General features: G+C 43.0%; 1 protein-coding gene across 3 annotated transcripts in view; it reads left to right on the top strand.

The window, feature by feature from the left end:
* Positions 1 to 12,588, top strand: part of ntn2 (netrin 2) — a 43,850-nt gene that overhangs the window by 17,612 nt on the left and 13,650 nt on the right. For all 3 annotated transcript variants that reach the window (XM_084937894.1, XM_084937895.1, XM_084937896.1), the window contains exon 3: positions 9,014 to 9,202. In XM_084937894.1, the coding sequence (XP_084794020.1) occupies positions 9,014 to 9,202 (189 nt within the window). The remainder of the gene's footprint in view (positions 1 to 9,013; positions 9,203 to 12,588) is intronic.

The following is a 12,588-nucleotide window of genomic DNA, read 5'->3' on the forward strand; positions in this document are numbered from 1 at the left end:
AATTTGACACACTGGGTCCACGGAGGGAATGAATGATATGGTATTCTTCTTTTTTTCTGCACAAGAGGGTTTAATTTTGAAATTAAACAGCCAATCAGTCAAAGACCTTTTCACTGTAGACTCTCGTTATACCTCAGGCCATGTCATCACCTGAAGGAAATCCCAAAAATTAGTTATTACCTCTGAAAAAAGTTATTAGCTGTTATATAATACGTAGATGCTATTAGATCATGTCTGCTTCACTAATGAAACAGTGGTCTTATTAAAATGTGACTTTTACAGCGGAAGAGGAAGGAGAAGCAGAACGGACAGATTTTTGCGAGTCTTGTCACAAACCCTCTCAAGCTTTTCAGGGGGCTTGTGGCTTTTTGTGGGCTCAGCTTATGTTTTTTGGAAACTATTAGCTGGAATTAGGGGGACATTGACAGATGGGTTTCTTAGGGAGAGCAGTGTGATCCAGCAGCGGTGTCAAAGCAAGAGGCCGGCCAGCAACACATGCTCAGAACCATTACTCTGATGAAGCTTTCAGAGCTGGAAACTCTGAAAGACCACAGAAGCGCAAATTCGCCGCTTTTTTTTCCTCTTTTTTTATATCTCTTTTTCCACCTTTTCATTTCTCTCACTGACAAGGGGCAGATGGTTATTCAATCCTTATTAGAATTTCAAAATAGGCCTCCATCCTTTCACAGCACCCCTCCTCCTCCTCCTCCGCCTTCACCTCCGCCAAGGCCAAGCAGAGGTCAGGCCCACGTTCCAGTCATGGAGCAGATTCATCAAGACACTTTTTAGAAACTTACTTGTTAGAAATGACCTCATTCTTAAACATCCCACATATGAAAGCATGGCACAGTATGCGTGAAGATGCATCAGCAACTGATTTCACAGATGAGCAACATTTGTGTGCTTTTATTTTGAAATGAAAAGCTAACATCACCAGAGCACTTGGTACCCTAAAATGGTACAACATGGTCAGCTGAACTTTTTTAAGAAAATTATTATTATTTTAATCTGACTATAGAGGCCATTATGAAAGTGACCTCCGCTGCCTTTGCCATGGAGGCAAACGGGGAAACGACGCTTCAGTTACTTTTGTTTGTATGTGTGCTTGTTGAGGGGGCGTGGGGGTTGGTGAGCAAAGGAAAGTGATTTTTTTTTTTTTTTTTTTTTTTAAAGAAACCTCTTGTGCTTTCAAATAATTACACAGCCGCAGAATGTTGTTTTTAAAATCATGCCTCTGGGGTAGTTAGCGTGAGACACGAGAGTTATGGTATGGCGAGGCCAACAAACATAACATTAGGCCTCTGAATTTTGTTTTGGTGGGGTGCGTGCGCTTTAAGAATTTGAAGCAGGCCCTTTAGGACAGCAGGATTTGGTCACTTTGACTGTAAGCTTTGCTCTTTGCTTTTATTCCCCCTGTCAGTATTGCAGCTTTGGTTCGTGGCCAACCCGCAAGGGACTGGTGCAGTTCTCATTCGGCAAAGCCACCCATAAAGGCTTCCTGGCAAGAATGAAGCGCGGTTAAACAAACGTTCAGGACAGCAAAGTGTCAAATAACAGCGCTTAATGTCAGCCGGGTTAAAATGCTGGATGCTCCGCGGCTGCCCGAGGCCAAGGGAGTGCGCGTTAGTGTGCGTACGAATCTCCTCGCGTCTGTGCATGTGTGAGAGCCACATGTAATCTGGAAGTGTGATGTAGCATTTCATCCCGGTGCCAAAGCAAACTGGTGGAGCTACAGTGTGTGTGCCCACCCTGCTTTCCCAGGCCCACATCAACTCTCTCCCACAGATGGTAGCAATCACCTCCTGAGGTGCCCTTCACCTCCAGCGTTGTCTTTGCTCTCTGTCCTCGTTGTAGCACTCTTCAGTGTTCCCTCTTCTGCCTGGACAAACTCACGCCTGCTGTTTTGTATTTCATCTATTTCGCCTCACTGATATCAGCCTCCTCCTTCTATCGCTGAATTCGTCATTTCGTAATGTTTTTCCTCTTCATATGTTGTTGCAAGTGTTTGTGTTCTCTTGCCTGGAAAAAGAAGAAGAAAGAAGTAGTATTTTGGCTGCCAGCCGGTATTGCTGGTGGCAACAAGTTTCAGAGGATATTAAAAGAAAGTATGTTTTAGTATGAGCTCCCTTTTTAACAGGTTTTCATTCATGTCTATACCTGACTCAGACGGTGGGGAAAAAGACTGATCTAAGCAATCAGTCGCTGGCATCGTTTGCATTTTGTGTACTGCATTTGAAGTGAAGTCAAAAGAAGACTGCATCCATCTCCACTGAGGAAGTTCAGCCCATGAATACATCTTACAGACCGCATCTGTAAGTCAGCCTACCTCTGCTTCTCACTGCTGATTTAAACATCACCTTTACGACTCCAAAGCCGCTTCAAATGTTTAGCTATTATTGGGGTTTGAGCCACGGTTCTCCACCATTTCTGCTGTCATCTCTGGCCAAGGTGGTGAATTTTCACAGTATGTTCCATCTGTCACTTTCTATTTCTATTTCTATTTCTAACCCAAACAGGGCATCTCGTGCAATGCCCAGAGGCTACATCATGCATGTGTGTGCCAAGAGTCAAGGCAAAAAGTAAAAACTGCTGCACTTTACCTTGGTTCTTACTGATTCACCATGATGATTTGATTGCACAACATCCTCTGCTGCTTCTCCTGATTGCATCTTATTGACTGTGACAAGGAAAAAAAAAAGCAAGTAAGAGACGGAAAGCAAAGGCAATGGCAGGACAGAGATAACGATGTAGGGATGTGAAGTGGACCAGTGAGGGGAAACAGAGCTAAGGACTCAAATCTCCACTGACACCAGGCCCCCAACCTGGCAACCCTCCAGACTAATCTTGTTAAAATCTCTCCCTGCCTGATGCCATCCAGAGAAAGAAAGTGGAGATGCAGGAAAAAGGTGGACGAGAGCGAGGGCCAAGGCAGGAAACGAGCAAAGGAGAGACGAGCGACCAGCATTTGAGATGGGGTCTTATGAAAGTAAAAAGAGAGGAGGGGTGGCAGAGGTATTAAGGGGACTCTTAAGTTCAAAAGGGCTCCTGAGAGCTTGCTCTTAAGCCAGCGGTGTGAGGCTAACCACAGAACCCATCAGAGGGAGGGGAAGTCTAAGACGTGGTATCATATCTGAAATTGAAAGATGTCTGTGTGTGTGTGTGTGTGGGGGGGGGGGCAGAAGCTCTTGCATACTGTACCGAGTGTGTAATGCACCCAGCCGGGTTTCCTGTTAGTCCTCAGCTCTGACTCTTTAAGTCATTGTCTCAGCTTGATGTCCACAGCTCATTAGAGTCTACAGATCCAGCAGAGCTTACATCTGCTTATGACTTTTATTTTTTTTACCCTCAGTCCATATTATTTTGTGGGCAGTTATTACCTCTCGACACACTTATCACTGGTGTGTGTGTGTGTGTGTGTGTGTGTGTGTGTGTGTCCACACTGTACACTGGCTTGGCTATAATAAGGAGCTAATTAACCGGGTGTTCCCCTTGGTGCCCTGAGCAGGTGGCTGGAGCAGCCAGGTGGAACTCGGCCCAAACACACACACACATACGCATTGGCATACACACATACACACACATGATGGCAGCAGCCCATATAGCAGAGCCTGTTTGGCCAGGCAAAGGGAGCACCCAAGGGGGGCTGCTGCAAGCAAGTCTGGACTGTGGCATGGGCCAAGAGGGGAAAGGTGGTTGGTGTGAGCGCACTCCAATTTTCAAGGACCAATTTTAGCCATGGGATTTGTGTTTCGCACAGGCATCCAAAATCAATTGGCTGTGCTCACTGTATACGTACGGCTTGGCTTTTGTTCGGCCTGAAGGAAAATTGAGGTTAGATTTATCCCGGACATGTGGAGTGGATGCAAGAGGGGTGGTGCACTCACAAACACGCTCGCATTTTTTTTTGTTGTTGTTGTTGAGCAGAGTCTTTAATGGCCGAACCTCTTCGGAGCACATTTCCTCGTAGAGGCATCTCAACACAATAACCGAAATCAAGTGGTGTGGTGTGTGTGTTTAATTTTTTTTCCTCTCGATCTCGAAATATTTCCTCTTGTTTTGAAAAACACAGATCACCTAAGATGACGAACTGTGTAGGGGGAAGGTACCAGGTCGAAACAAGAACCGCAGATGAAAATTTTGCACTTGGCACCGTTCGGTTTGATGACAGTGTGGTGAAACAATTCATTGCTCTAAAATTTTCCAAAGGGTTCTCCTCCCTCCCTCCCTCCCTTTATTTTGGTCTCCGCATCCCTCCGTTTGCCAAGCCTGTAGCCTGTGTTTGTTATTTGATTTCCACGACAACACGAGAAACCAGCTTTACGCATCCTCGAATTGGACACTGACCCACGGAGGAAAATCGTTCACTTTGGGGGGTGATCACAGACTCTTTGCTGACTTTGCCGCCACCCACAGAAGTCCTCCCCCATACTGAAATGACTCCCCCCCCCCCCCCCCTTCCTCCTTTAGATAAAAATGAGTCTTTATGCACAGCACTACTACGGAAGCTTTGATGTGTTAATGAATTGAAAAATGGTCTTCAACAGAGTTCAGTTATCCCCGCTGAGCCTAATTTGGTTGAGAGGGTGTGCAGTGGTGGTGATGGTAGGGGGTGGCATTTTGGTGGAGTGTGCGTGTGTGCGTGCGTGCGTGCGTGCGTGTGTGTGTGTGTGCGTGCGTGCGTGCGTGCATAGGCACTTCAAAACAAACCCATAAACATTCCAGGATCTTTGGGGCAGCTGTAGCTCTGAGTTAACAGCACGCAGGGTGTGAAGTGCAGGAAAAAACCACATGCAGGTAGCATAGAAACACCTACTTGCTTTTATTTTTTTTAGTGCTGATTTTCTGGGATTTGTTCATTTTTCTCCTGCACTTTTTTTTTTTCTGCATCCATCCCCATTTGCGTCGTTCTTTTACTGTCAGATACTAAACTTTTTCCAATTCTTTCTTCCTGTGACAAAATGTCTGGATGTCGTTAAATCCTTTGCAGCTACACGTGCTAAATCATTTAAAGGTTAAATTCTGGAGCTTTCTTTTACATTCTCCACACTTAAGCGTGTCCAAGCTCAGTCCGGTCTTTGTTGGCCGATCTTATTGCACAGCTGTAAATCTAGAGGATGCCATAAGAGGTCCGCTGGTACTTCAGCTGGGCAGAAAACGCAATCCATCGCTTTCATGTTCTGCTACAAGGTGTTAATGGTCACAAGTGCTCACAGCTGTGTGTGTGTCTGAGATGCTTGATCACAATCACAGACCCCTACCTCCATGCCCCCACCCGCTTTCCACCCCTGCAGCCCCAGCCACTCAATGTGACGTGTGTGTTCTTTGTCACATTTCCCTTAGAAGAAGTTGGACAGGCTGTTTAGATCTTCACATGCACATACACACACATGCAGGGAGTCTCTCACCAGTCGATGTATATTGTTTTTCCCACTCAAACCTGGGACCAACCATCTCTCCATCTAAGAGCAGACTAAGGGTTAAAAGGCTTTGAACTCATTTTTCAAACTTTGTTCAGGATAAAATTTCCCCGCTCCCCTAACACTGCCTTCATATTCCATTTTGGATAATTCTCCAGGGTCAAGAATTAATTCTGATCTTGGACTCTCCAGAGTATGAAAGCACAGCACAGGGTCTCTACACAAACAGCGCTGCCTTGATATGAATTTATACATAAAACAGTATTTTCATTAGCTCGTGGATTCCATACAAATTGGGCAACATAATAACCAGATGGAATTGGGAAACAGTCTGGGAATGTGCTCCCCTTTTTCTTCCAGGGCCCGCAAGTGGGTGGGTCAGGGGGGGACTTGGCCTCTTTCCCAACCAGGTGCCAGGCTTTCCTTTGAGTGTGGACAGCGATATGTATTGCTCACTGCATGCGGGGTACTTATTGCTTAACATTTGCGCTTGAGGGATTCTCCTCCAGTGAAATTGTCCTTTAAGTGATTGCAAAAAACTCAGATCATTGAACTTAATAGAACTGGAGAACTGACCTTGGCTAGAGCAGAGAAATGAAAATCATCAGTAAATTATTGGGAAATATGTCTTAAAGGTCACACATTATACCATTATCATTATAAGTTCATCTAAGTCTCATATCTCTCAAGAATGTACATGTCAAGTGTCAGCTTAAAATACAAAATGGATTTCTCATCCTGCAATGGTTGTACAAACACAGTCTTTGCTGTGTTTTATAAAGTTTCCCTTAAATAAAATAAGCTGCCACTGCCAAGGCCCCTATCTGGAACAGCGCTGTGCCTTCTCCTGCCATTGCAATAGATATCTCAGAACAGGAAAAGTAAAGCAAAAGAACTTTGGTTACCCGCCATAAGCCCAGATCCTGTAAGTATAGACTTACCCACTGTCTTGTAACAAAACTCCAGAATTCAGCCACACGTCTCAACCAGAACTGGACCCAGAGCAAGGAAAGAGTCTTACAGAATGAAATACTGCACTAAATTTTCACATAATAGTTACCATTTCTGAAATCACTTGCATTATGGCTATTTATTTTCCACTTATGTACAATCGGGCTAACTGAGTTCAGCCCGCACTACAGGACATGAAGAGACATGAAAATACCCACTTGTTGTGTAGCAGTCTCAGTATTAAAGGCATTTTTTGCTGGCCTTTTGTATTCTAACACAACGCTGGTGAGTAGGCGTATATACTCAGGTCGTGCAAATAGTAGCGAGATTAGCTGTGCAACATGCTAACACTGAGTGTTTTCCGATCAGGCAAGAGTGGGTAAAATGTACTGCATTCATTCAACACTAACATTAGTTTGATTGTAGTATTTCTCAGATGTATAGCTAAGAGCTTTACAGAGCTACAGGCTCAAACCAAAAAATAAAGAAGTAAAGGGTCATGGAGTGGAGTGGGGGGGGCTTGGTTGAAGATGAGGACTGTGTAGTTGTGACATAACAACGTTATGGAAGGCCCTTATAAGTCGTTTTTAAGGTAGTTTCTGAACACAGTTTGCGTAAATCTCTATTTTTCTAAATCATTTATAGTCCACCTTTACATATTTGTAATGAAATGGGTACTGAGATCTCATTTTCTACGAAATTAGAACTTTTAAACTTATTTTGTTACGTGTTCTACAACTGGTTTCTTATTTTGTCAGTAGGAAACTTAATTACTGAAAAGATTTATATAATTGATAAGAAAAAAATTGATATTTCCCAAATCTTTGGAACAGCATTGCATTTAAAAGATGATCAATTATTAATTGGTCTTTATATAAACACTAAAAACGCGGGTTTAATACATAGAACATAAAAGTGACGTTGGACAAAATTTTATTCAGTGGTAGTAGTGATGATGATGATGATGATAATAATAAACTACCTGTTTTCATTACTCATTATGGCACTTAATTACTTAATTTTCTTATTTATTTTACTGTTTTGTGTCTGTGTGCAATGTATTTGTACATACTGTCTGTGAAAAGCTCTTACAAACTTTTATTTACTTACTCAACACAAAGGTGTAAAGGTACCATGTTGTGGTTACAGGTGTTACAGGTGTGTTATGTACCATTTTTATGCTCTTTAATTCATACACAGCCGTAGTACCTTAGTAGCTCGGCTTTTTGCCTAGCAACTTCAGAGTGGTGACGTGTCCTCATGAAGTGACTGCACCTGGGCAAGAAATAGCTCTACAAACAAACAAGATATAATGTGTTAATTAGTGAGGGCTGGCAGATTTAGTTACCTCCGGTCAGAGCCAGGCTAGGTGTTTGGCCCTCGTAAGAGGCTGTTCTCGCTAGCTTCATGTTTATCCATCTGGCATGAGGATGGTGTCAAACTTGTAGCCCTGCAAATATGATCATGTATACACGGAGTGAGTGGGTAAGACAGAAAATATACATTTCACATGTTTCTGTAACTGGCCCCTCTGCGCCTTACCCTCACCCAGTGTGTTTTAACTTAGTCTCTGTTGCTACATCCTTTTTGTTTTATTCTAAGCATTTATTGTGTAGTGAAATCTATTTCCTTGAAGCCTCTCCAGTTTGACTAAAGTTAATGAATATCACTTTCTGTTGTGATCCTCTAATACTTCTGCTTTGCCACAACTGTTGACATTTTCACTCAAACAGCTCTGCTGTTGTTTACCGCTTTTCAAATGTATCTGCAGATAACTTTGAGCTAAAGCTAAGCTCAGCGACAGTTGACTTTGAAGCCACGGCCAAGTCTTCAGGTTCCAGGTCTGACTTTGATTTAACCAGCAGAAGTTCTGGATCAAAGTCTTACACAAGCAAGAAGTGTGGGTTTCTCATTAGGCTTCTCAAATGCAAAACTCCCACGTTTAGATAATGAAAAGAGTTTATCAATAATGTCAGAGTTGGTGAACGCAGTTTTATGCTGAGGAATCAACGGAAAAGACTTGTGAGCAAAAGAGACATTAAAGAACCAGCTGGATTTCAAGGGTAACTGGGAGAGCTATAACCACCCCTCACATGTCCCATATATCCTGCTCGCCTCATTTAGAAGACAGCTAGCTCAAGCCCATTCCTATATCTGAATTGGTCTCGCTTTTAATAGATCTAAGAAGTCTTTACTCATCAGTGATTCATGAAATTAATGTCTCTCTTTCCAGTGATTAATAACTAATGGGCTGAGAGAAGCCGAATTCATTAATTATGAAATGGAGAAAATGAGCTCTGCAAATATCACTTTTGATTGATGAGTTCTGGAATAGCAGCCAAGCCCAGAGACGCAGCGTAGATTATAAACCACTCATTATTATTATTATTATTATTATTATTAGTAGTAGTAGTAGTAGTAGTATTACACTGCCTTACTGGAAAATCTTTCCCAGCTCTCTTGTGATATACATACCCCACCAGTAAGGATATATTTTACGGCTGAGCGTGCTCCATGTGAACATTTCAGCCTGCTAAATTTATGTTTGAACCCTAAGATAAATACTGAGACGTTATTGTAAACTTTTGCATCTATCCTCCTCACCCTTGCCAATACCATAACGGCTTTGCTCTTTCCCTCCGCAGCGTGCAACTGCAACCTCCACGCCCGCCGGTGTCGATTCAACATGGAGTTGTACAAGTTGTCAGGGAGGAAAAGTGGCGGGGTGTGCATGAATTGCCGCCATAATACCGCAGGACGTCACTGCCACTACTGCAAGGAGGGCTTCTACAGGGACATGGCCAGACCAATCACCCACAGGCGAGCCTGCAAAGGTGAGAATCTAACAAGAAGTAACAGTGGTGTTTATGAAGAACTTTATTACTAATTTTCCAGCGTGGCTTTCAAGATACTCTGTGCTATTTGCTGCATGAGCTCATTCCTCCTCTATACTTCTATTAGGCTTCAGTCAAGCATACTGCAGAACTGTAGCACTCATTCATTTATCCTTGATTATGATCAGAGCTCGCTCTTCATCTGCTGTCAGAAATATAACACAGTGGTTTCCTGGGAAAGAATTACCAACCACAAGTCACGAGCAAGGATCGCTTCGCGTTACGTCAGTCATTAATAGAGTAGAAAATATTTGTTTATAGATATATGTGATTATATGAAAATGTCCCAGATTATTACTTTAAATGTAGTTTAGCTTTTTCTTTGGCGCTACTCGGTGCTAAATGTTTACAAAATGTTCAAACAAACACTGATTGAGCCAGTCTATGTGTTTGAGAAAGGGGAGAAGTAGTAATATTTTATGAGTGGAAACATATGTTGTCATGGCAACTCTTACTATATATGTGTATATATATATATATATATATATATATATATATATATATATATATATATATATATATATATATATATATATATTTTTTTTTTTTTTTTAAATCAGCATGTCTGATTTGCCATACCATAGCAGAGAGAAATGATTTGATACTATGCCTGGAGTCTTTCTGGCCACCCCACCGAATGTTTCCCCCCTTGCCCACACACCACATAATATTTTCATGTAACCAATGCATGTCTCATGGAAAATTGATTTCATTATTTCACATTTACAGTGATATTTTTCAGCCCCATATTATGCTGGAAATATTGCAAAAATAACACTTGTTTCCTGTATTTGATACTCGAGAAAATACTCAAATAAATAAAAGAGTGTTTTGTAGCCGTATGATCCAGATGAAGGTTTAAAAAAAATCACTTCCCGAACATAAAAAACGGCACTAGTGAAAGCTGCCAACACTCATAGCCATGAAGATCTCCTGGCTGAAATTTCACGGTGGGAATCTCTCACTGGCTTCTCATCAGTTTTCCTTCTGCAGCCTGTAATATAACACCGAGAGGTTAGAAATGGCATGATATCAGGCCGCAGTTGCCCATGGTAGTTGCAATGAGATGTTGAGCCATTCATCATGTAATGGCCAAAAAAATTACAAAAAAAACCCTCCACAGCGACTTGGTCACATACCTTAAAACTTAAGTCATTTGACCTGTTAATGCACTGAAACAATAACAGAAAGGGATCTGCTGCACCCCTGACAACAGATCCGCTCTGAGATGTGCGTACCTATGTGCAAATAGTTCTCTCATCTTTCATTTCCTGCAGTACCTGGAAGCATAATGTTTTCACACACATGCAGGCCCCTTGACACTACAGTTTGTCCGCGATCCGAGTCAAGTGATCAGGTTATAAACGGTTTAACACCCTCCTTTCCAAAAGCTCCAGATGTGACAGAATCCAAGCTTACATTTATAAAGCTGAGGGGGCCAGCTCCATGATTGATCCACAGCCTTCTAGGAGATGTCATTTTCTTTTGCTCTCTTTTTCTTCATCTCTGTCTTGCCAGATGGTTTACAACCAGCACCTCTGATTGCACCCTGACTTATGACTTCCCTCACTCTGCCTTTCTACAAACCCATTAAACCTTTGTCTTCCTCTTATTCTCATACCAGCATCCATGATTTTCTTTCCAGCCCTTTGCTTTCCATGTCCTTTCTGCCTGTGACCCGGTCGCGACAGAGGTCAGGGGTGTGGTATTGTTGAAGGGGGTGCGTGTCATGTCGTCATGTCTGAAATGGAGTTACTGCAATAAAATACAGGTGTGTTCAGAGGAGGAGGCGGGAATAGAGGGAGGCTGGTGGGCGGTAGAGAATCTAGAAGGGGTTGTGTCTGTTACTGATCAAACTTGTCCAGGTCTAGTTGTCTGTTCACAGTGTGAGGCGTATTTGAAGGAATCTAAACACAAAACCAGGATTCCTGAAGTAACGTGGATATTTTAAGTCCGCAAATCTGAAAGCTACTTTCCATGACAGCAGACAAAGGCTGTCTTCCATGTGTCCTCACCCCCAACTGCTCGCAGCGGGTGGCTGCCCAGCCGTGAGCCTGGTTGTTCTGGAAGTTTCTTCTAGTTAAAAGGGAGTTTTTCTTTCCCGCGGTCGCCAAGTGCTTGCTCATAGGGGATCATCTGATTGGTTGGGGTTTAAGTATTAAATGCCTTGATGTGACTGTTTTTGTGATTTGGCGCTACATAAATAAAACTGAAGTGAACAAAGTGCAGTAACCACAAGTTGAGTAACACAGTCACTTAAAATCACTTGAATCGCTTAAAACAAGCAGACGCCTGAGAAAGGGACTGCAAATCCCAATGCAGCGCCTGTCACATCTGCAGTCACATGGGCTTGAAAAGCCATCAACATCTGAGGACATTTTTACAGCTTTCTAACTGGCTCTAGCCTCTGCACATAAAACCTCAGGAAAAACAGTTTGAGGAAGGAAGGCTGGGGGTTAGACTGACACGACCAAACCCCCGTCTCCATCCTGCCTGCCCCTGACAGCTCGTTCAGATCTGGCCGTTACTGGTTATTTACTGAACAATGTGAACACTGACAGTAACCTCTGAACTCCAAACAGTCCGAGTCTCAATTAGAAGGGAAGCAAGGGGGTCGCTGTGCATCATTCGCAGTTTGTTTATACTGACCAGCCCTGTCAATGTTAAGTGATCAGTGCAGAGACAATAGCTTGTAAAACTTCTTGCCTTTGTCACATGTCTCTGCAGGAACAACTTGGGATTATGACATGGGTCATCTCACATGTGCTTTTCCTTTGGTCTGAAAGCGTTTTTCATTACTTGAAAAACGGTAAAAGTTGACGGACCAATGCACTACATCATTTGAGTTTTATTAAGAATGCAAACTTCAGGAAAATCCCAAATAGTTCCTAGCCAGAAGCAGAAGAAACTCTGGCTCTAAATGAAGGTGGAGGTTGCTGGCACAGCCTAAAAAGGCGTCTGGTGACCCCCGGCACCTGAATTAGTCCTGCATCACACCCTGCCACATGCTTAACGTTCTTGTCCTTAGTTCAGTCGCACTTTACCAAGTGCCTTCAAAGCTCAAGTTTCCCATTGGAGTCTGCGTGACTCAAATAATGGGGATTTTGCACTCATGATGAAGCATCAGATTTACATCTCGGCTTCAAACAGTATGCAGCCACTTTGACACCTGTAGACTTCGTTGGCCTTGCCAGAAAAGGCAGACACAATTCTAAAGATCTGAGCTGAGCTAATCTCCCCACACCCTGCCGTCATGCAGACACTCTTGGGTCAGTTTCAGCCATTTAAACGCTCGCTTTGCCGATCTAACAGGTGGTAGGGTCCTC

The sequence above is a fragment of the Perissodus microlepis genome, chromosome 8, assembly GCF_051167445.1.
Source record: "Perissodus microlepis isolate ML-2025 ecotype Zambia chromosome 8, ASM5116744v1, whole genome shotgun sequence".
Classification (NCBI taxonomy): Eukaryota; Metazoa; Chordata; class Actinopteri; order Cichliformes; family Cichlidae; genus Perissodus; species Perissodus microlepis.